We start from the raw sequence: 25053 nt of genomic DNA, 5'->3' as shown, positions 1-25053 counted from the left end.
CTCTGCTCAATCCTAAGATCTACTCAGCGTCTGATATTGCACTGAGGAGGCTGTGCGCTAGAAAAACCCTGATACAGGGGAGCAGAAAAAAGCCTAGGGGCTGATCCTCAATGATCAGCTTAGGGAGCTAAGCACTATTACAATCACAACCCTAGCAGGGGAGTACAAAGCTCAACCTAACAGATAGACCATACTGTAGGCACATAATCATGGAGGCCAGAAAGAGGCCTACAACATGACAAAAGTTCTGCATGGAGAACTACATATCACACTAGTATACTTAGTCACATAGTGAGAAGTCCAAGAGCAGCCTGACAAGGCCGCACACTTGAACATCTAACTTGCTGGAAGCAAGAGCAAACCACATGACTTCAGTAACAGCAGATAATGGGCATAAGGCCTAACAACTCCCTCAGGAAGAGGCCAGAACTAAGAACTATATAACCTAACAAGGGATAGTAATACAAAGGGTGGTTTATAACAATAAACACCTAAACCTAGTCCTAGCCTGGGCCGCTAGGCTGTGGGCCTACGGGGCCACACGCATAGCAACGCCTGGGCTTCACCTCTGAATCTCCATAGAAAAGAGGAAATAAAGCGAAGCTCAATAAAGCAAACAATGCCAGGCGGCTGATTAAGGCCGACCTAAACATAGATACTAACTGAAGTGACGAGTGCTAACTCAAACTTACTCTAGCAAACACCAGATGAGAAGCTACTCTAAACAACAGGTGGCTAAGAGGCGTTTTGTGGCCTGCACAATATATCGTTCTAGCCAACCTATCAAACTTCAGTTTGCCCAAAAACCCCTCTTACTTTTTCCGATTACATACTCAGGAAAAACTATACAGGAACACAAGGTCAACATATTTAGAAACATAAATATAGATCCAGCTCACTTTTCCTGCGGCTCGAAGACCAAAGACTCCTCTTTTCCTTATCTTTAACAAGGAAGGATGGAATCTAGGGTTCTTTAAAGCCTAAAAGAGCCTCTTCCACTATCAAACCAGAAGGCGGGCCTTTAGAAAAATATTCAAAGGCCCACGCCGTTGGCCTGACTGTTAAAGAAGCGCCTGAGTATGTAAAATGATTCCAAAGCCCAAGAGGCAGAGGAAGAAGGGGCGAGGACAGATGTAAAGTCGCCCTCGCAACGAGAGGGAATTGATTACCGACGCTACTGGCGTATGTGATCGATCACCTCCCTTAAAACCTGCTTCTTCCTCCTTGAGTCCCACCGTCTCAGTGACTTGCTCCGAAAAGGAGGAGGTGCCCGAGCGACCATACTGGACCTCTGGCCCTGTCTCTGAGCCTCAGCTCGAGACGGACCAGCCTCCTGACTGTCTACATGCTCAGAAAAACTATACAGGAAAAACAAGGTTGTCATATTTTAAAACATAAAATATAGACACAGCTTACCTTCCTGCGGCTCAAAGACCGAAGATTCCTCATTCTCCTTTATTTCTACATGAAAGGATGGAATCTAGGGTTCTTTTAAGCCTAAAAGGTCCTCTCATTATCAAACCGGAAAAGCGGGCCGTCAGAAAAATAATCACTATGGGCCCAGCCATCAGTCTGACCATAAGAAGCATCTGAGCATGATATGTTTATAAAATATATATATAGGAGGTGGAAGAAGAAGAAGAGGAGAGGGTAGATGTAAATCGTCCTTTCAGCTGGGGGATCTATTACAAACGCCGCAGTGTTTACAATCGATCATCAATCTCGCTTCTTCCCCCTCCCGTCTGTCTGGGCCCAGATACAAATCTGAACGGCTAGGGTTTTTCCATGCCCTCCCGATCTCAAACATGGAGATCAGGAAGGAATGGAAAGCTGCAGAGCTATGGACAGAAAGGAACCGCTCGTCGACCCGTCCACGTGCGGCCCCTTTCTTAACGCGCCCTCACGGCAGCCGCAGCCTGCCAGAAGCGCGTCCCACAAACTCCAGCAACTCTGCATATACAGCAGCCAGAAGAGCACTCGCTGCCGGATGCGATGACGTCAAACACGGACGTCATCGTCATCTAACAACTCATCCTCGTCAGCCCCAGGGGGCTGAGAGAAAATACACCTCTCTCAAACTTCCCGTCGAGCTCACCCGCAAACCCCATGATTGCAGCCGCCGTTCTGCCTCAGCACAAACGGGGCCAGAATCACCAGGCGCAGATGTGGACACCTCTTCCCTCGAGAGGAGTGCCAACTGAGAACGGAGCGTCCCGATAGGGAGACGCTCACAGTAAATAACAGAAAAACACAGACAGCGCCCTCAAGCACTGTTTATGCGCGCTACTCCCCCAGACAGAAAACGCCCAGAAATGTGTATATCTTTGGCTTTCAGACACCGGTTCACGTGTGACGTTCCCCATATGCGGTCAACGCATCCAGATGAACATGATTTCTTCCTGAGTCCTATCCCTATTTTTTGCACCATCCGTTGAGGCGAATTCCGCGCTCCAACTTGGCGTCATCAAGGTACGCCTTTGTTTTGAATAGGCCTCTAGCGACCTCTAGCGGACAAAATTTTTACATATTGCACCTTTAGCCCTCTAAGACCTGAAGGCTTTGAGTTTTTTTTTCTGAGTGACATACACAAAAGTAAAGACTCATAACTTCAAAACTTTAGCAAAGAGAGTCAAAAGGTAGGTATCATTTGATAGAACACTTTTTAAATTTTTAGAAAATATAAATTACATTACATTTGGACACTGTCATGCTGAGAAACTGCTGATAAAAGACAAAAAATATATATAATTTTTTTTTATAATTTTTCATTTTTTTTTTTTATTTGACATGGAATAACTCAGGAAGGCAATAAGATCGGAGAAAAATTCTTTTTTGGTGATGCCTCCCCTACATGTGAGCTGCATCTGGTTTAAATTTTGTGGTGATAGCATAAAGTATGGTTGAATAAAGTGTTATTCATTTTTGCGCAGCTAGATGGCGCCCACGGGCGTTAAACTCCGGTTTAGAGGCACTTCTCAGCACTCGTTAGGAGTTTTTCAGTTTAGATGCATTAAAAAGCTGAGTTTCTAAGCTTTAAGATGATGCCTATTTTGTGTTATTCCACGTTGGAAAACGAACATGGATGGGTCCGGGAACATTGGATACACACTGCATCCCGGAAAGATGAGAGACATGTTTTTAGCCAAGTATGTTACATCGTTCTGTGAGTAATATCTTGTGATCAACGCAATATATTATGTTGATTTTGGGTTCATTGTAATCGTGAGAATCTGTTTTAAATAATGATGTGCCATTTTCTATGATCTATGCATTTTTCATCAAGTTATGAGCACGTGAAATCTACATATTTGTATTCAGTTAGCGGCTGTGCTGTTTTTTGTTGTAAACGCATATTACTCAGACAGATTAGAAGGTGAAAACAACACAACAGGAGCATGTTGGAGGCTTGATCTGAATGTGTAAAGTCTCTGGTTTTGTATGCAAAAAGAATTTTTGTGCTACCTATATGGGTTCAGTTTTTATGGGCTCTTAAAGAGAGACACCCAAACGGGAGCACAGGCGCTCCATCCAGTCTTAAAGGGTTAAAAGATACCCAGATGTGGGGGAAATAGCTTACAGGGCGGCCTGTGAAGGCCATACACCTAAGGCAGCTTAATTTCTGGTAAAGCAAGCACCCACAAACATGGGAACTCGTTCAGATTGAAACGAGTTAAACTAGCAGAAAAAGACTGTAGTGTAAACTAGCAGAAAAAGACTGCAGTGTACTCAGTAAAAGACCTTTTACTCTTTAAGCAAGAGGAGTACACACTTACGCCATCATGTTCTGAAGGAGGCCCAAAAGAGGGCCTACGACTCCACACAGACACGTGGCATCAGCTCGTGGCAGTGTCTAAGCTCTAAGGGAGCCAAATATGATAACCAAACTCTCCAGTGAGGTTAACTACTCAATCTGAGCTAAATCCAAATTCAACACATTCCAACAGGCAATGTACTCAGTAAAACACCTTTTACTCTCTAAGCAAGAGGAGTCCAAACTACGCCACTCTGCTTTGAAAGAGGCCTGAACAGGGTCTACTATAGCAGAAAGACACAGGCGTCATCCGGTGGCAGTGTTCCTAAGCTCTAAGGAAGCCAAATCTGAGACCCAAACTATCCAGTGAGGTTAACTCGACCTGAGCTAATTTCTGCCAGGCAATGTACTCAGTACAGACTCACGCCATCATGTTCTTGAAGGAGGCCCAAACAAGGCCTGCGACTTCAGAAAGACACGTGGCGTCAGCTTGTGGCAGTGTCTAAGTTCTAAGGGATCAAAATGAGAACCAGACTATCTAGTGAGGTTAACTATTTAACTCAATCTGAGCTTAAATCTGTCCCACACATTCCAACAGGCAATGTACTCAGAAAAACACTTAACTCTTAAAACAAGAGGAGTATAAAGTATGTCAACGTGCTCTGAAGGAGGCCCAAGCATGGCCTACTACTCCAGAAAACATGGGCGTCAGCCAGTGGCAGTGTCTAAGCTACAAGGGAGCGTAATCTGAGAACCAAACAATCAAGTGAGGTACCTAACTCAACCTGAGTTTAAATCTACACATTCCAACAGGCAATGTACTCAGTAAGAAACACTTTTTACCCTTATAGTAAGGGGAGTACAAATAAAAATGCTGCCATGCTCTGAAGGAGGCCAGCACCAGCCTACTACTTCAAAAGATCACGGGCATAAACCTGTGGTAGTGCAAGTATTAACACTCTGGAGTCGGGAAACACGCCAGCGCGTTTTGCAGGTTTTTTCACATTGCAGCAAAACAGACTTAAAATACTCCGTCATTTTTTTGTCATAGAGACATAAGTAATATATCAATTGAAATTATAGAATGTCTTCTTTTATTTGTGTACACTCAGAGTAAAAACAAAATGTTGTGCTTTTTGCAAAATAAAGAAAACTAACATGATGCGTGATCTCTCGTCTCCCTCTGAACGAAGTCCAATCTGATACTTGTTAGAAAATGAACTGTAACTTAGTGAATACTAATGACACAAAAATGAGACTCATGTCTAAAGAAACGTTGAAATGTCAGGTTTTAAATCGTGTAAGTCAAATTGAAAACAAATATTCTCTGTTTATGTGATCTGTATGAAAAGAAAGACATGTCAGACATCCGTGAGTCAGCTCATTATCCGCTAATGCGGCCACACCCACGGAGCGAGTGCTATTCAGACGCAAATTCTGAGGCAATACATGTATACATCATCGCAATCGTGTATTTATTATCTTCAAAAGTGTTTATCTGCATGTTATAGCAATCTCTGGAAGCCTCTGTTAGTTCCTGGAATGTCACATGGTATGCCCGTTCTTCTAACGAGAAATTTGTGGACTAAATGTGCACAGAGCACCCTCCGGCTGCAAGTATGAATTGAAAACAGTATCCAGCGCTCAAAGTGATGACAATAAATAATGAATAAATATTACTCCTCTGTATAGAAAATTAACATAAACATATGAGAATACATCAATATTTCTCCAAATGTGCATGCTTTTAAGCTAAAAGCCTATATGAAATGCCATAGAGGTAACATAACTGTTCAGACGCTTTGCATCAAAGAAATACATTATATTTTAAAGTATATTAAAATAGAAAACCATTATTTTAAATTGTAATATATTTCACAGTATTGCTGTTTTTTTCTGTATGTTTGATATACAGCATGATGAACATGAGATTTCTTTTAAAAACATTATAATAGTAATGCATCCAATCTTTTGACTGGTGCTGTAATTTAAACTATAATAGGCCTATACAAATTTTTCTTCACATGATGTGCAATAATACGTGCATGCATGAGATCACAAAAATCATGTTTTTTTCGTCAAGAGTGGACATTATATTAACTTTAATACAATAGCTGATGTGATCCTGTTATCAGGTTTTTTCACATAGCCTACCTGACTGAAAGGGCTCATTATGCAGGGTCTTTGTCTTCTCAGGTGTGAATCACAGCATTATTCATGAAGATTCACACCTCCATGCATACTGTGTTTCTTGACAAAAAGTGTCTTACAAAATTTTATTCTCTATATTGTTTTATATGAACGAGTAGGCAGGATAATTTTTTACATCATTTTGAAGCAAAAATTCTAGTCTACAACCTCCAATACCAAGAAGTCTTGTGAACACGTATATAATATTTATTTCAGTGACTTAAGTTTTTTGTTTTTTCAATAACCACACATAAACGTTATTCCTTCAAAAATACAAACATTGTACATGTTTGTATTTTTGAAGGAATAACGTTTATGTATTGGTTTAGGGTTGGGCGATGTCCCCTAAATTGGCAGTTGACGATGTTTACAGTAAAACATCGCAATGGACGATGATATCGTCGGGGGTGGGGTATTTAAATTTTTCGTTATTATAGAATTATTATTCGTTATTTTACTTTATTTGATTTCCCAACTAGTGACTCATCCGGGCTTTCCAATAGGGTGCACGTGAGGGGGAAAAAAAGTAGCTTCCTTCCACTTAAGAAGAGTTGTGCACTTTTTATTTTAATATATCTCTTTACATAAATACTATTTTCTACTTAAAACTTATAATTTTGTTATTTTACTTTATTACTTTATTTATTTTATTTCCCAACTAATGACTCATCCGGGCTTTCCAATAAGTTGCATGTAAGGGAAAAAAAGTAGCTTTCTTCCACTTAAGAGTTGTGCACTTTTTATTTTAATATATCTCTTTACATAATTTTTTTTCTACTTAAAACCTATAATTTCGTTATTTTACTAACCCAACTAATGACTCATCTGTGCTTTCCAATAGGTTGCACGTGAGGGGGGAAAAAGTAGCTTCCTTCCACTTAAGAGTTGTGCACTTTTTATTTTAATATATTTCTTTACATAAATACTATTTTCTACTTAAAAGCTATAATTTCGTTATTTTACTAACCCAACTAATGACTCATCCGGGCTTTCCAATAGGTTGCACGTAAGGGGAAAAAGTAGCTTTCTTCCACTTAAGAAGAGTTATGCACTTTTAAGCACTTTTTATTTTAATATATCTTTACATAAATATATATTTTTTTCTATTTAAAAGCTATAATTTCATTATTTTACTAACCCAACTAATGACTCATCTGCGCTTTCCAATAGGTTGCACGTAAGGGGAAAAAGTAGCTTTCTTCCACCTTAAGAAGAGTTGTGCACTTTTAAGCACTTTTTATTTTAATATATCTCTTTACATAAATATTTTTTTCTTCTTAAAAACTATAATTTCGTCATCCGGGCTTTCCAATAGGTTGCATGTGAGGGGAAAAAAAAAATAGCGTCCTTCCACTTAAAGAGTGGATACAATGGCGTTCTTGTTCTTTGCTGTTCTTCTGTGTTTTAATAAATTTGTGTTATCAGAATCACCTTCATTCTTTCATTTGATTTGACATTATGAAAATTGCTAAAATTGTCTTGAAAGGTATTTATTAACCAGACAAAAGTTAATTGACGTTCGCTGAATTCTGGGTTTATATCTTAAACTGCCGCTTCAGTGCAGTATAGCCACAGAGCTATGTAACAATGAGCACGATCTCCCGAGACACTACAATAGGCTACTAATAATTCATTAATAAGGGCCGTTTTCTTGTACAAAATTAAATATTTTAAGTTAAATGTACAGTGTTAGACATGTAAAAAAGACAAGATTGTAACAATGTCAAGATCAAATGCCTGACACGGTATTATCACAGACTAACACGTCACGTCTTTGATATAGACTACAGTATTTAAAATAGCATATATGCATTCGTTATATTCTCAATTTAATTTACAGAGCAATTCCTGCAAAGATTTTAGGTTAACTATAGTCTATAGAAGAGACTAGGATTAGTGTGTGTGTATTTTTTTTACAGTCTATGGTGTCGACTCGCAAGACTCGCAGCGGAGCTGGGGCGTAGCATCACGATGGTGTCTCTCCATCGTGATGTCGGTCAGCCATCACCGTCCATCGGCACAACCCTAATGTACATACATGTTCCTCACATATTAAGGTAGCCTAGTTCGTGCTGAATACAGTGTAATGACACCTTTTCCATTAATATGTTTATGAACAACTGAAAAAAGCACAAATGTCAGGGCATATCAAAACTTCTCCAGGGCCCCAAATCAGCCTCAGACCCCAGAGGGTTAAGTGAGCAAAACCCTAATTAAACATCTACCAACAAACTTGTGAAACAACAAGGTATTGTACACTAAAGGAGGCCCAAGACAAAGCCTTCTACTCCAACAACACAATCAAACTTTTGGCAGTGTTAAACCTATGCATTCCAACAGGCCATATACTTAGTAAAAAACAATTTTCACCTTTATAGCAAGGGGAGTACAAACTTAGTCACCATGCTCTGAAGGAGGCTAGAACAAAGCCTACTACTACAGAAACAGGTGCTAACCTGTGGCAGCAATAGAGTTATTGGGCTCACATCGTGTAGGGCAAAATCTAGAACTAAAGCATTAACAACCCTGAGAAACGGGATCGCTTTACCTTTCATTCATACTGCCCTGAAACTTCAAGGGCGGATGCTTTTTGCAAAATAAAGAAAACTAACATGATTCATGATCTGTCGTCTCCCTCTGAACGAAGTCCAATCTGATAGTTCTCAGAAAATGAACTGTAACTTGAAAAATGAGACTCATGTCTAAAGAAACGTTGAAATGGCAGGTTTTAAATCGTGTAAGTCAAATCGAAAACAAAAATTCTCTGTTTATGTATTCTGTATGAAAACAGAGACATGTCAGACGTCCGTGAGTCAGCTCATTATCCACTAATTCGGCCACACCCACAGAGCGAGCACTATTCAGACGCAAATTCTGAGGCAATACATGTATATATTGTCGCAATCGTGTATTTATTATCTTCAAAAGTGTCTTATCTGCATGTTATAGCCATGATTATAGCGATCTCTGGAAGCCTCTGTTAGTTTCTGGAATGTCACATGGTATGCCTGTTCTTCATAAGAGTAATTTGTGGACTAAATGTGCACAGAGCGCCCTCCGGCTCCAAGTATGAATTGAAAACACAGTATCCAGCGCTCATAGTGATGACAATAAGTATTAAATAAATATTATTCCTCTGTATAAAAAATTGACATAAACATATGAGAATCCATCATTATTTCTCCAAATGTGCATGCTTTTAAGCTAAAAGCCTATATGAAATGCCATAGAGGTAACATGAATGTTCAGACGCTTTGCATCACAGAAATACATTATATTTTAAAGTATATTGAAATAGAAAACTATTATTTGGTTTGAGACTTGAGACTTCTTTTAAAAACATTATAATAGTAATGTGTCCAATCTTTTGACTGGTCCTGTAATTTAAACTATAATAGGCCTATACAAAATTTTCTTCACATGATGTGCAATAATATGTGCATGCATGAGATCACAAAAATCATGTTCTTTTTTTGTCAAGAGTGGACATTATATTAACTTTAATACAATAGCTGATGTGATCCTGTTATCAGAGGGTTTTTTCACATAGCCTACCTGACTGAAAGGGCTCATTATGCGGGTCATTATGCAGGTCATTATGCGGATCTTTTGTCTTCTCAGGTGTGAATCACAGCATAATTCATGAAGATTCACGCCTCCCGCATACTGTGTTTCTTGTCAAAAAGTGTCTTAAATTTAAATCTCTCTATTGTTTTATATGAGTAGGCAGGATAATTTTTACATCATTTTGAAGCAAAAAGTCTAGTCTACAACCTCCAATACCCAGAAGTCTTGTGAACACATATGTAGTATTTGCTTTTTGGCCTTATTTCAGTGACTTAAGTTTTTTGTTTTTTTCAATAACCACGCATAAACGTTATTCCTTCAAAAATACAAACATGTACATGCATGTTGCTCACATAATTTGGTAGCCTAGTTCGTGCTGAATACAGTGTAATGACACCTTTTCCATTAATATGTTTATGAACAACTGAAAAAAGCACAAATGCCAGGGCATGTCAAAACTTCTCCAGGGCCCCAAATCAGCCTCAGACTCCAGAGGGTTAATGAAAGCTAACACTGTTTCACTCAACTTGAATGTTAATTCAAGGGGTTCAGGGGAAAAGACTAATTTACAAAGAATGAAAGTTCTAGAAAAGCGGGGCCTAGCAACACTAGCATTCTCTTATTCACATAGTGATAAGGGGCCTACCACCTGAGACAATGGCACCTGGGAGACTAGCAATAGCCTGCTACCTAGCTGCTATAATCTAGCACCTACACCAAAGGGGTAACGGGCCTTGGCCTGACAACTTTGATAAGAGGAGGCCAGAACTAGGAAACTACACTCTTCTCTGACAGGGGTAGTAATACATAGTGTGAAATGCTTCAGTATATCACCTAAACCCTAGTTCTTGCCTAGGCCAGCTATAGCTGTGGGCCTGTAAGGCCACACATACGCATAGACCTGCGTGGGCTTAAACTCAACCTCTAAAACTCTCAATATAGAGGAGGCAACTCCGAAAACTCTAAAAACAAGAGCTCAGAGGAGCAACGCTCAACCCAAGCCAAACAATGTCAGGCAGCCCCGAAGGCTGACGCTTAACATAGATCTATCTGAGGTAAAAGAGTGACAATCTCTAATACAAACTCTAGCTGTAACCAGAGGAGAAAGCTACTCTACCATATGGTGGCTGTAAAGGTGGCCATATAACCAACACAAAAATAACCAACCTAATGGGAATTTCAGGGTCCTAAATCCCCTTACTTTTTACTTTACACACCCAGAAAAAAGCTATACAGGAAGACTAAGGTTAACATATTTTAATATAAAAATACATAAACCAACTTACTCCCTGTGGCTCGAAGAACGAAGACTTACCATCATAGAAGGATGGAATCTATGGTTCTTTCAAGCCTGAAAGAGCCCCTTCACTATCAAGCCAGAAGGCAAACCATCAGAAAAATATTCATCATGGGCCCGGCCCTCAGCCTGAATGTAAGAAGCGCCTGGGTAAAATCAACCATTACTCAGGAGGTGAAAGAAGAGAGGAGAGGGTAAATTTAGCTACCCTCATGGAGAGGAAATCAATCACTGACGCTGCTGATCACCTCCCTCAGATCCTGCTGCTTCTTCCTGGAGTCCCACCTTCTCTGGGACCTGCTCCGAGGAGGAGGAAGTGTCCAAGAGGCAGCACTGGACTTCTGGGCCTGTCTCCGATCCCCGAATCGGGACGGACCAGGACCTCCTGTCTGTCTGGGCCCAGGATCAGATCTGAGCGGTATGCAGGTTTTAAACGCTGCCGAGTGCGCCTTCGCCTCTCTGAACTTTCGCACCACCGCCTCGACGAAGGTACCAAAAAGTTCAGAGGAAAGCCCTTTTCTTTCTCCCCGATGTCAGCCATGTTCAGCCACAGATGTCTGTCCGTGGCCACCAATGCTGCCATCGATCTTCAAACCAAGGCAGCAGTGTGTTTAGTGGCCCGGAGAGCTAGATCTGTGGTGCGGCGCAGCTCTTCTAACGCCTCAGGGGACAGACCTTGCCCCTGATCCAGATCCTTTAACAGGTCAGCCTGGTAAGCTTGTAACACTGCCATAGTGTGTAAAGCAGCACCAGCCTGACCGCTGCTGCGTATGCCCTGCCATTCAAACGAGAAGTCATCTTAAGGGGCTTGGAAGGCAGGACCGGAGCTTTCAGTGTTGGGGCGAGATAATTCGCTAACGTCTCGTCAATAGGGGGCATCGACACATACCCATGCTGGCTCAATCCCTCAACATCAGCGAAATTAGCCCGCTGATGCCGGTGAATACGAGCCGAGTATGGGTTCTTCCATGCCTTCTCGATCTCAATATGTAGATCAGGAAGGAATTGAAGGCTCGCGGGGGCTGTCGGGTTATGGCCGGAAAGGAACCACTCGTCGAGCCGTCCGCGTGCGGCCCCTCTCTTAACACGCTCCCAAGGCAGCTGTAGCCTGCCAGAAGTGCGCTCCATAACCTTGAGCAGCTCCGCATACGCAGGGCAGGGAGGCTTAGAAGATTCAGCAGGCTCGCCCACTTCCTCATCAACCACCATCTCCTGCTCTCTTGGGCTTAACGCCAGAAGAGCACTCGCTGCTGGATCTGATGATGTCAACGAGAGGACATCATTATCATTTAGCAGCTCACCCTCGTCAGCCACTGCGGGTTGAGAGAGATTTACACCTCTCTCAAACTCGTCAGCGAGCTCCACCTGCATGCTCCTCTCCCAGACAGATAACGCACAGATTGTGTGTGTCATCAGGTGTCAGAAACCTGGGACACTATCCACACACTTCCTGAAATGTTTGTTAGACATGGTTTAAATATTCTTACCAGATTCGAAGAATCGCGATCAGACAGAACAGTCCCTGAAGACGAAAAGATACTGACTGCTTCTCTAGGCGCTCCTTTATACTTCCGGGTCACGTCTATGATGACGTCTATGATGATATCAGATCCCTGGCTCGATTGCTCCTGTCTGCCTCGCTGCTCAGATTGGTTTGCGTTTGTAACGCCGTATTGCTTTGTTTTGAATCTCTTTTAAAGAGAAAAAATTCTTTGAAAGAAAACTTTTGGTTAAATGAGCAACAGTTGAAAAAATTCTCTTTGAATCTCTTTTATTCATTGTTGCTTATTTTTTTATTTTATTTTTTTATTACCTTATATGTAATATTGCCTACCACACTAATCTGACGTCGCTAGCTTGTAATCTTTGAATCTAAATCGCTGTTACAACGCATTTGCATTTGCAGCGCTAGCTTGTTAACTTGTTAACAGTCTCTCGCGCGCTCCTTTTCCAACGCGTTCTTCAAACAGCTGTGGTAAGTCGGATCAGTCTACAAACATGGTGAGTCATGTCATCCTCTCCCAGCATTGCTACCTGTTCCATTTGCCACATGTTTACCATAGCTCTCTCTGTCAGCGGCGAGGGATTTACATGTCATAAATGTAGGGAAATAGTCAGGCTGACAGAGAGAATCTCAGAATTAGAGACACGCATCCAAACTTTAATCGAGGATAGTAAGAATGCAAGGGCTTCAGATACTGTTTTGGATGCAACTAGCTTAGTGAACTCTGTACATTGTTCGGTTCCGGCTGTAGAGCCCGCGCAGCAGGGCACTTGGGTAACGGTGAGGCGGCCTAGCCGTGGAAAACACCACTCTTCCGTTCCAATAAGAACATCAAACAGGTTCTCCCCACTCAGTGATACACCCACTGAGAATCCTGTTGAAAGTGCCCTAGTTATTGGCGATTCTATTACACGGAACGTGAAAATAGAGACACCAGCCACCATAGTCACATGTTTGCCGGGAGCCAAAGCACCTGACATCAAAGCAAATTTAAAAGTGCTGGCTAATGCTAATCGTAAATACTCTAAGATTATTATTCACGTCGGCACTAATGATGTTCGACTTCGCCAGTCGAGAGATCACTAAAATTAACATTAAAGAGGTGTGTGAACTCGCAAGTACAATGTCAGGAGAAGTAATTTGCTCTGGCCCCCTTCCTGTTTGTCGGAGTGATGAGATAGTTAGCAGATTATCATCACTCAATGGCTGGCTGTCTAAGTGGTGTCCGCAAAATAATATAGGTTTCATAGACAATTGGAAAAGTTTTTGGGGCAGACCTGACCTGTTGAAAAGAGATGGTATTCATCCCTCCCGGGATGGTGCTGCTCTTCTCTCTAGTAATATGGCACATAGTCTTAGAACTGAAACATGACAAACTGGGGCCCAAGTCAGGAAGCAGACAGACTGGCTAAACCGACCGTCTGCTAGCTGCCTCACGTTACAGAAGTCAGAAAATTCAGATAACTCCCAACACATAGAAACTCTTACACCTAGATATTTTCAAATAGAGACTGTGTCTGTACCCCGAATTAGTAAAAACAAAAAACTTCCAAACTCATTTAATGGTAAAAATTTAATTAATGTTCAACAAATAAAAAATAGAGATAATAATGCTAAACAAATGATAAAACTCGGGTTGTTAAATATTAGATCCCTTTCTTCAAAATCACTTATTGTTAATGATATTATCAAAGATAATAATCTAGATGTGCTGTGTTTGACAGAAACTTGGCTAAAACCGGACGATTACATTACTTTAAATGAGTCTAGTCCTCAAGGTTATGATTATCGACACAATGCCCGTCAGAAAGGCAAAGGGGGAGGTGTTGCTGTAATCTATAGTAATATTTACAGTATTAGTCAAAAGTCTTTCAAATATAATTCCTTCGAAGTAATGGTACTTTACGTAACATTATGTAGGTTGACATTTGTGCTGGCTACTGTATACAGGCCACCAGGACACCATACAGACTTTATCAAAGAATTTGCTGATTTTCTGTTGGAGTTAGTATTGGCTACAGATAAAGTCCTTGTTGTTGGTGATTTTTAATATCCATGTAGATAATAAGAAAGACGCATTAGGATTGGCATTTGCAGATATTCTAAACTCTATTGGTGTTAGACAACATGTGTCAGGACCTACTCATTGTCGTAATCATACTTTAGATCTAATATTGTCACATGGAATCGATATTGATGCTGTTGAAATTCTGCAGCAGAGTGGCGACATCTCAGATCATTATCTAGTTTCGTGTATACTACATTTAGTCAAGGCTGCTAAACTGCCTCCATGCCATAAATATGGTAGAACCATCACTTCTACCACTAAAGATCGCTTTATAAATAATCTTCCTGATCAGTTTCATCGCCTTAGCATACCAGAAAGCTTAGAAGACCTCGATGTTGTAACAGAAACTATTGCCTATGTCTTTTCCAGCACATTAGACTCAGTTGCTCCTTTGCGCTTAAAAAAGATTAAGGAAATTAATCCAATGCCATGGTACAATGAGCACACTCGGGCACTAAAGTTAGCAGCCAGAAAAATGGAGCGCAGCTGGAAGAAAACAAAACTAGAAGTATTTCGCATTTCGTGGAGAGAGAGAATGATTGAGTACAGAAAGGCCTTAAAATCTGCTAGATCTGCTTATTTTTCAAAACTTTTAGAAGAAAATAAGCACAACCCTAGGTATTTATTTGATACAGTGGCTAAATTAACAAGAAATAAAGCTTCAACTTCTGATGTTTCCAAAGAGCACAGCAGTAATGACTTTATGAACTTCTTTACTTGCAAGATTGATAATATTAGAGAAAAAATTATAACCATGCAACCATCTATTACAGTATCGCGTCAGATAGTGCATTGTAGTGTCTCTGAGGAAAAATTCAGTTCATTTACTGCTTAGGAGAGGAAGAATTGTCTAAACTTGTTAAATCATCAAAATCAACAACATGTATGTTAGACCCTATACCGACTAAGCTATTGAAAGAAATGCTTCCAGAGGTTATAGATCCTCTTCTTAATATCGTCAATTCATCTTTATCACTAGGATACGTACCAAAAACTTTTAAGCTGGCTATTATTAAACCTCTTATTAAAAAACCACAACTTGATCCTAGAGAATTAGTCAATTACAGGCCAATCTCAAATCTCACTTTTCTGTCAAAAATACTAGAAAAGGTAGTATCATCACAACTATGTTCCTTTTTAGAAAGAAATAGTATCTGTGAGGATTTCCAGTCAGGATTTAGACCGTATCATAGTACTAAGACTGCTCTCATTAGAGTTACTAATGATTTGCTCTTATCATCAGATCGTGGTTGTATCTCTCTATTAGTGTTACTGGATCTTAGTGCTGCATTTGACACTATTGATCACAATATTCTTTTAAATAGACTTGAAAATTATGTTGGCATTAGTGGAATTGCATTGTCATGGTTCAAATCATACTTATCTGACCGTTATCAGTCTGTAGTAGTAAACGAAGAGATGTCATATTGATCACACGTTCAATATGGAGTACCGCAAGGCTCAGTACTAGGACCGTTGCTGTTCACTCTGTACATGCTACCCTTGGGAGATATCATTAGGAAGCATGGCGTTAGTTTTCACTGTTACGCTGATGATACTCAGCTCTATATTTCTTCGTGCCCTGACGAAACTTACCAATTCACAAAATTAACAGAATGCATAGCTGATATAAAAAATTGGATGACCAGTAATTTCCTACTACTAAATTCAGAAAAAACAGAGATTCTAATTTTTGGACCAAAAACTTCTTCACGTAATAACCTAGAATACTGTCTAACACTTGATGGCTGCTCTGTTAAGTCTTTGTCGTCTCTTAGGAACCTGGGTGTGCTCTTTGATACCAATCTTTCATTTGAAGGCCATGTTACTAGCATCTGTAAAACCGCATTCTTCCATCTTAAAAATATATCTAAACTACGACATATGCTCTCAATGAAAAATGCAGAAAAGTTAGTTCATGCGTTCATGACCTCAAGGCTAGATTACTGTAACGCTCTACTGGGTGGTTGTTCTGCTCCCCCGATAATAAACTACAGCTCGTACAAAATGCAGCAGCTAGAGTTCTTACTAGAACTAGGAAGTATGACCATATTAGCCCAGTTCTGTCAACACTGCATTGGCTTCCTGTTAAACATTGTATAGATTTTAAAATCTTGCTAATTACTTACAAAGCACTAAATGGTTTAGCTCCCCAGTACCTGAGCGAGCTCCTAATTCATTATAGTCCTTCACGTCTATTGCGATCTCAGAATTCAGGCCAGCTGATAATACCTAGAATATCGAAATCAACCGCAGGCGGTAGATCCTTCTCCTCTTTGGCACCTAAACTCTGGAACAATCTTCCTAGCATTGTTCGGGAAGCAGACACACTCTGTCAGTTTAAATCTACACTAAAAACGCATTTCTTTAACCTGGCATACACATAACACATTACCAATTTATATTTTCAAATCTGTTAAAGGATTATTAGGCTGCATAAATTAGGTCAGCCGGAACCGGGAACACTTCCTGTAACACCTGATGTACTCGTTACATCAGAAGAAGAATGGCATCTACGCTAATATTAGTCTTTCTGGTTATCCCGAGGTTCACCGTAGTCAACCGGATCCAGGCTGTATCCAGGTGAGACCAAGGACCTGCGCCTTGACACGACCACAACGCAGCCCTGAAGTATCAGCAGAGATTGAGTCAACTGGATCATCCACTCTGAGGGCCTCATCGACACGACAGCCACGACACAGTTCCTCAACAGCCGTGATGAATACAATCCTCAATTGGATGGAACTGGAATAAATACTTTGAATGTTGCGATCCTGTCGGACTTATGATAGCTACCTGAATCGTAACAAAGCACTGTTGGCCAGAGGAGAACTGGCCCCCCGACTAAGCCTGGTTTCTCCCAAGGTTTTTTTCTCCATTTAAACACCTATTTGCCACTTGTCTGCCACCTGATGTCACCTGATGGAGTTTGGGTTCCTTGCTGCTGTCGCCTTTGGCTTGCTTAGTTGGGGACACTTGACATTTGACTTGACATTTGATATTCAACAGTGCTTTGATCTGCCTGCATTGACACTATTCTTTTAAGAGCTGCTGTGCAGCCAAATAATGTACCAGTTATCAATGTAAAGCTGCTTTGACACAATCTACATTGTAAAAAGCGCTATATAAATTAAGGTGACTTGACTTGACGTCATAGGCTGTCACCGGCCAATAGGATTGGTGAGATTTGATATGGCTTTCAGACACCGGTTCACGTGATGACATTCCCCATAGCGCGTTCAAACACAGTGTTGAGTTCCCTTTCGAAAGGGAACAGTAATGGTGTAACAGTGTCGGTATCAGCAGCTACTCAAGGCTGCGGTATCGGTATCGGACTGAAAAATTGTTACTTATCCTTTACTGGACATTTCTAAAGTAAGAGCACTCAATAGAACAAATGCATTATTATTATTTATTTATTTATTTTTTTTAATAGCTTATGGATAGCATTTAAAATTATTGGTCAATATATGTAAAATTTGGCAAGTAACAAGAAATGTTCAGTTCATGTATCTTTTGCTGTGTTTTAATGTTTTTTTTTTTTTCAGGAGGATGGAGCAAAGGTATCCACAAGAATGGTGAATGAGAACCACTCCACTGACAGTCGAGTTTGTGCAGTAAAAGCCTGTAACACAGCTGAACTCATACGATCACAGAACCATGGCTACTTTCAGAGTAAGAGGCAGATAAGCTTCACCTGATACTGCTCTCTGCATTTGATCTGATGTTTATCAATATAATCTTTATATAATCAATATAAAGTCTGCTTAAAGGGTTAGTTCACCCAAAAATGAAAAATCTGTCAATAATTACTCGCCCACGTCTTTCCAAACCCCGTAAGACTTTCTTTCATTTTCGAAACGCAAATTACGATCTTTTTGATGAAATCTGAGAGCTTTCTGTCCCTCCATAGACAGCCTACGCAATTGATACTTTGACACTTCAAAAAGTTCATAAAGAGATCGGAAAACTAATCCATATGAATTGAGTGGTTTAGTTCAAAATTTCTGAAGAGACTTGATCGATTTATATGATAAACAGATTTAATTTAGGCTTTTACTCACATGTAAACATAGATCAGCAAACATAAACAGAAGCTCAACCGAACCTGAATTACACGCAAGAACAAACCTTTTGTGGAAGCTCAAATGTGCTGATTAACACACAAGAATGAACCTCATTGGTTACGCAGCACGTTTGAGCTTTCAGAAGGGGTTTGTTCTTGTGCTTCATTCAGGTTCAGCTGAGCTTCTGTTTATGTTCGCTGATCAATGTTTATATGTGATTAAAAGCCCAAATTAAATCTGTTCATCATAAAAAGCGATCAAGTCAAAAAAAGTTGCGATTGCATAGGGTGTCTATAGAGGGACAGAAAGCTCTCAGATTTCATCAAAAAGATCTTCATTTGCGTTCCAAAGATGAACGAAAGTCTGACGGGTTTGGAACAACATGAGGGTGAGTAATTAATAACAGAATTCTCATTTTTGGGTGAACTAACCCTTTAAGTACTGTTTTTATGTAACATTTTTAGATAATGAAGTAGATGAAGAGTCAGAGGAGGATGACGACTATATTCCATCCGAAGACTGGAAGAAAGTAAACAATCATATTTTCTTTATGGCTTTTGTCTGTAATTTACCATGAAATGTTTGACATATGTATATTTTCTTAACAGGAAATCATGGTTGGTTCCATGTATCAGGCAGAAACACCGTCTGGACTGTGCAAATACAAAGACAGTGAGAAAGGTAGATTTGACATGCTGATCAATTAAAATGTTGGTTTGGCAGGATTATACTGCACCAAAGAAAAAAAGAAAAAAAAAAAAAAAGAAATGTTTCAGGAGTTGTCAGTGTGAATCATTCTATTGAAAGTCATTGCTCCAAATAAACTGTGAACTGTTCTGTGTGATTTATTCATATGACAGCATGCAGTTACACATTATGCAAATGCTTGCTTTTTACAAAAATAGTTGGGACCAAATATTGAATATTGAAATAGGAAACACTGACTATGTAAGGCATAATCCACGGCTAGCTGTGCATTAAAACTATTTTAATGCACGGTGTGGAGGCAAAAAAATGTGTGAGTTCATTCAAATTGTTTATTGCACAGCTAGCCGTGGATTATTCCGCTTATACCATGGTCATTTGCCAGTTTAGACAAGTTAAAGCTGTCATTGATGTTTGCATCAATAAATTTGACTGGAAGGATTAAAATGATGGTTATTTTCGTCAGCTACGACTCGTTAGATCTAGCATTCTGTTGACGACATATCAGACGCAGAGGTAAAGTAGTGCGGTAAGGTTACATTTATTTGATTGAATTATAACATTTATTTGAGTAAATTAGACTATCGAGAGAGAGAGAGAGAGAGAGAGAGAGATGTGTGAATTAACTGTGAGTTTAATTACTTTAAAGACAGCAACGTTACAACCTGCTTGCTGAGTAATATAATGTAGCGATTAAGTAGCATAGCAAATTTATTAATAAAAGTCACAGGGCAGCATTAACAAGAAGTTTCTGTGCTCCTCAATGTTTCTGTGTGTGCGCAGCGCAGCGCAATCTCCAGTCTCTGTGTCTGAGTGATGTATGTGTGTGTGTGCTTAAATAAAAGCAGCACATTAATATAGAACATTTACTAAACTGACTTGCAGTTACCTGTGCATTAAACAGTTTTAATGCACACCTTTAAGCACACCTTGAATCTTTGACTTTATCACTCACAGTGTATGAAAATGATGACCAGCTGCTGTGGAATCCTGAAATCCTTCCTGAAAACACTGTGGTTGAGTTTCTTACAGAAGCCTGTCGACGGACGGGAGAGGAGACGGGCGTAGATGCTATTCCAGAAGGATCTCACATCAAAGATAATGAGCAGGTACTAAGGACCACCTCTGTGATTTATTAAAAAGAATAGTAATAATAATAATAATAATAATAATAAAAATTTAATTATTTTATTTGTAATCAAATGCTGAACTGTGACGTAATACACACTACAAATTGTGTTTTCTCCCCTCAGGCATTATATGAGCTGGTGAAATGTAATTTTGATACCGATGAAGCTTTAAGAAGATTAAGATTTAATGTTAAAGCAGCCAGAGGTGAGCCTTACAAAGTTGTTAAATGTCATCATCATCGTCTTTAATAATGTTTAAGGTAGTACAAAGCATTATGCATTACAAAAGCCTGGATTTGTGCTTTCACACTGACAGCGTTTTTACTGCTTAACCACTGTGGCTCTAGAAAATTATTTCTGGTTTAAATCAAAACTTTACTTTCACTGCTTATTTTGAGACATACTAATGCTAGTATAGTCTGTTAATCGGGTTCATACAAGGTGCTTGAAGTGCTTGAAGTACGTGAATTTGACTTTTTGAAATTTAAGGCCTGGAGAACATTGAAAATAGTGATATTCCTGAAAAGGTCCTTGAAAAGTGCTTGAATTATTGGAAGATGATGTATATATAAAATAAGTGTTTAATTTTTCAATAAACACAAAATCTTTTAATGCAAAATTAATGCTGCAGCCCGTTTGATATAGACCTTATGTAGCCCCGCCCTCTTCTCAGCACTGCGCTTGTTGTCTTCTGTCTTCCGGTTTGTATTTCCACAGTATTTATGAATGAACCTCTCGTTTTAAAATATTCCAGTTCGGGTCTACTGAGATTTGTTGAGACATCTGTTTTAAACATTACAATGCTCATAATGACTTTCATTAACTCAGCAATAAGTAAGTCCACTTTACCAGCTAATTACACTTCGACCACAATGCCATAAGCCCAATTTGGAAGGTAATTGTTTCTCATGTGGACGTCTGTAAAAATTGCCAAACTCATACGTTCGGGTGGTGATTTATTCACGGTGGAGGGGCAAGTTTTGTGGGAATGTGCACACTTCTCAATTGGTCAGTCACATGATTGTCTGCTGTGAATAAAATAGCACATGCTTGGAATAATGAAAATAAATTCATATGTAATGTAATAAAAATATCATATTCATAACTTGATTAAACCTCCTGTTTAAAAATAGGAAGATAAATGTGCTATAGCTGAAAATTATAGTCATTTTAAAAATGGGAAAATTAGTGGGAATATGTTAATGCAGCCTCTTTTTTACATGATGTAAGCATAAAGTTTCTTGGTTTATATTTTTAACGTTTACAATTGTATATAAACATATTTTAAAATGTTATCGCACACCTGTTGCTGCTGGAATAACAGCCTGTTTTAATTGTTATTTGCTTTATTTCTCTTTCTCCTTTTTTGTTCTTAACAGCTTCCAGCTTCTTTCCAACATTTCCATGATCAATTTATTTTTAAAATGCGTGCAAATTACAGCAAAGCTCAACACTTATCGCACAGTGCTCCACAGTGGTCAAATAAGATGTAAACAGTGAATTTGGTATTGATCACTTTTTTGTAAACTCGGAGAGGATTCAGACGGCAGTTAAATTACCACACGACCTTGGTGTTTGTCAAAAAACAGGGAATTTTACGCAGTGGTGGGAGAAAAACACCGACATTTTGTATTTGGGTGGCAATAAAATCACAGACTAGCCCCTGTATAGAAGAATGCGGTTGTCACTCCCCTATTTTACTGAACTGTGTGTGCGCGGAACGGGATTAAGCACTAAAAGGTGAACTGACAACCGAATTTAGTTGCAGGTGGTGGGAGGAAAAACACTGACATTTTGCATTCGGATGGCAATAAAATCACAGACTAAGAGGCTGAAAATAGCTTACGTCCTCATGAGAAACAATCACTGTCCAAATAGGGCTATAGAAATTAAAGTGAGCAGACACAAATTGTGATATTTTGGTCATATTTTCAGCAAAAAGCATTTGGAATTATTTCGGTTTATTATGGGCTTGTTCTTGTTCGCTGTTTTTCTGGCAACATGAAAGATCTGGCATATCTGGCAACATGAATTAGTCAAGGCTTGTAGGCTACTGCTTTCCCTGTGATTCACCACACATACAGAAGAGAGAAATGTCTCTGATGCATGTGAAAAACGTCATTAACAACTAGTTGTTCAGTTCAGTTCCTTACACACTGCATAAAATTTCTGTAAATGCAGTTGTCACTACCTGTATTTTTCGGGAATTAATTCGGTGGTAGAATGCGGTTGTCACTCCCCTATTTTACTGAACTGTGTGTGTGCAGAATGGTATTAAGCACTAAAAGGTGAACTGACAACCAAATTTAGTTGTAGGTGGTGGGAGAAAAACACTGACATTTTGGATACGGACGGCAATGAAATCAGACTAGCCCCTGTAAATGCTGAAAATAGCTTACATCCTCATGAGAAACAATCACCCTCCGAATAGGGCTATAGAAATATACACAGCTATCACAAAAACAGAAATTCAAAGTCAAAATTCTCTCCTCCCCCTTACTCCCTCAGGTTCACTCAGATGTGTGTGTGTGTGTGTGTGTGTGTGTGTCAGTTTTACACCCTTGATCAGTTCTTTAACCCTTTTCTTGCAGACTCACTGTCATTCAGAGTTTAGTGCCAACCCTAATCAAACACACCTGAAGCAGCTAATCAAGCCAATTTATTTGTAGGCCACTGACAACATAGTATTATATTATTAGTTTGATAATTAGGTTAATTAAAATATTAAAACAAACTGCAAATGATACAGATGGTAGTCAACCAGAATGCCTATTACCGCTGCGTTACCTGCCGTGGCAGAACCACCGCGGCAAAAATTAACCAGTCGAATTTCAAAGTAGTTTGCGAAATGACTGCCAGGAGGCGCAAAGGGACATTTTGCAAAACAACTGCAATTAGAGCTGAAGTCATAAATCAACAATAATAAAAATGCAACAGTTATGTTATATAAGGGGGGAAAAAACGTGGTTAATGTTGTTTAGACAATCTATACAAATTCACCAGTTCACATAATATTATTTGTAAGAAGAGTGATATGTTATATATATGTTATATATAGTCAAACCGAGGAGGCACATGCCCTCTCAGATTTATGAGGCAAATTAAATTTAAATGCACTGCAGCTAAAAAGACAAACACTAATAATAATAATAATAATAATAATAAATATATATATATATATATATATATATATATATATATATATATATAGTATCAAATCTAATATATATGTTATATATTAGATTTGATACAATCACACCGTGTGAGAACGGTCGGTGCCAAATGTCATCAGCTGCTAAATTCGTTGTATGGCTTGCGCAGCTCCAAAGACTGCCATGCGCTCATTTATCTCAACCAAAGATCACAACTGTTCAGTGTTTACAGTCATATAAGGTTTATTTATGTTTCTGATATTAAAATACACAACCTACTAGCAAATAAATAGGCTAAATAAATGTGTTTGCGCAACTCCAGCGGTATGGGCGTGACATTTGAAATCTGAACTTGAAATATTAATTCTCATATATAGCCTATTCATTACCAATATATTGAATCATCTGTTTAAATTTTTCAAAACACCTGAAAATACAGTCCAGACGTCAGAAAAAATATCAATCTTAGATGAGGAAAATACACAGTACTAATTTAGTCTGCGCGCTAAAGCATAAAGCGTAAAGCTTGCTGCAAAGCTCCAGCAAAAGTAGCCTAATGATTATGAATGTGTCGGGAAATTTTAATTTTTTATTAATGTTTTTTTAATCAGTGTTGGCTGTAAAGATGAAGTTAACGACGCTGACTCCACAGAACAGTGGATGCACCTTTAGATAGAAATGCAACTTTCATATATGGATTACATAATCAGAGAGTGGCCTATTTCTTTTCGTTTTGAATTATTTCATTTAAAGGTATAGACAATTCAAGCTTTCTATAGATATATTTCTCATGTCTGTGAGGCAAGCAGCCTATACGCTGAGTTTCGGTTCATTTAGCCTGTAAGACGCGCTCCAGTTCACGTGCAAGTAATCGCGCCGGCGCCTCTATGTCATGATTATATTTGCTTCTTATTTATTAAATCCAGGCAATTGGTAGATGAAACATTGATTAAAATTAAGATACAATTTTTTACAAAACAAAAATTCACTTTAAAGAAGGGCTTTCTACAAAACAAAACTTAATGAAGTGGTCCAGGCGTTCCAGGGGGGGAGAAATGGGAATGCGGGGGCACCGCGATGCGACCGCAAAGAGCACTTTCACTTTCGCGATCAAAGTAAAATGGCACTGGTCTGTGCAATTGTAACAATACTGAGAGACGAGGCAGAGAGAGAGAGTCCACTTGCACGCACATTTAATGACAAAACTCCACATGAATAAACAAGAACATCAGACCCAAAATACACACATGCTCCACCAACAGCATACAACGGCTAACAAAACATAACTGAAAACCAAGGTCTTAAATACACAGAACAATAAGTAGCTAATTAACTGCAGGTGTGTTCAATGATGGTAACTATAACAACTAATGACAGCAAGGGGAGACAGAAAGCAAACAGGAAGAGAACATGGAAACAATGATAACAGAGAAGGCACTTCAACATAAGTCCATACAAAACAAAAGACACAGAACTGGGATTGTGACAGCAATAAATATTAAATGTTCTAAACCATCTATTGTGTTTTATTGTTGCACTATAGTAATGATAATATTTACAATAATATATTGAATTTGATAGGTGTCTCACATTGTCCCACAGCAAAATAAAAATAGTGTAGA

The 25053-nt window shown here is 39.2% G+C and overlaps 2 protein-coding genes across 11 annotated transcripts in view; one reads left to right on the top strand and one right to left on the bottom strand.

The window, feature by feature from the left end:
* Window positions 1–25053, top strand: part of mier1b (mesoderm induction early response 1b, transcriptional regulator) — a 217831-nt gene that overhangs the window by 32965 nt on the left and 159813 nt on the right. For 8 of the 9 annotated variants that reach the window (XR_007927104.1, XR_007927106.1, XR_007927103.1 and 5 more), the window contains 5 exons: window positions 17926–18052; window positions 18909–18973; window positions 19053–19125; window positions 20107–20258; window positions 20403–20484. Coding sequence is in view for 5 of the 9 variants with exons in the window: in XM_051877343.1 (XP_051733303.1) it covers window positions 17926–18052; window positions 18909–18973; window positions 19053–19125; window positions 20107–20258; window positions 20403–20484 (499 nt within the window). In the remaining 4 variants the exon portion in view is untranslated. Of the gene's footprint in view, window positions 1–17001; window positions 17753–17925; window positions 18053–18908; window positions 18974–19052; window positions 19126–20106; window positions 20259–20402; window positions 20485–25053 lie in introns of those variants that run through there. The other variant, XM_051877379.1, reaches the window with a different exon arrangement.
* LOC127503500 (uncharacterized protein K02A2.6-like) overlaps window positions 1–25053 on the bottom strand; it is a 362965-nt gene that overhangs the window by 178738 nt on the left and 159174 nt on the right. Inside the window, exon 1 of one of the 2 annotated variants that reach the window (XM_051877440.1) lies at window positions 16856–16986. The exons of the other annotated variant lie outside the window; for it this stretch is intronic. The gene's annotated coding sequence lies outside the window, so the exon portion shown is untranslated. Of the gene's footprint in view, window positions 1–16855; window positions 16987–25053 lie in introns of those variants that run through there. 2 annotated transcript variants of the gene reach the window in all.

This window comes from Ctenopharyngodon idella, chromosome 2 (assembly GCF_019924925.1).
Source record: "Ctenopharyngodon idella isolate HZGC_01 chromosome 2, HZGC01, whole genome shotgun sequence".
In the NCBI taxonomy this organism is placed as follows: Eukaryota; Metazoa; Chordata; class Actinopteri; order Cypriniformes; family Xenocyprididae; genus Ctenopharyngodon; species Ctenopharyngodon idella.
The sequence above is the reverse complement of the archived record's forward strand: the minus strand, read 5'-3'. Positions and strand labels throughout refer to the sequence as shown.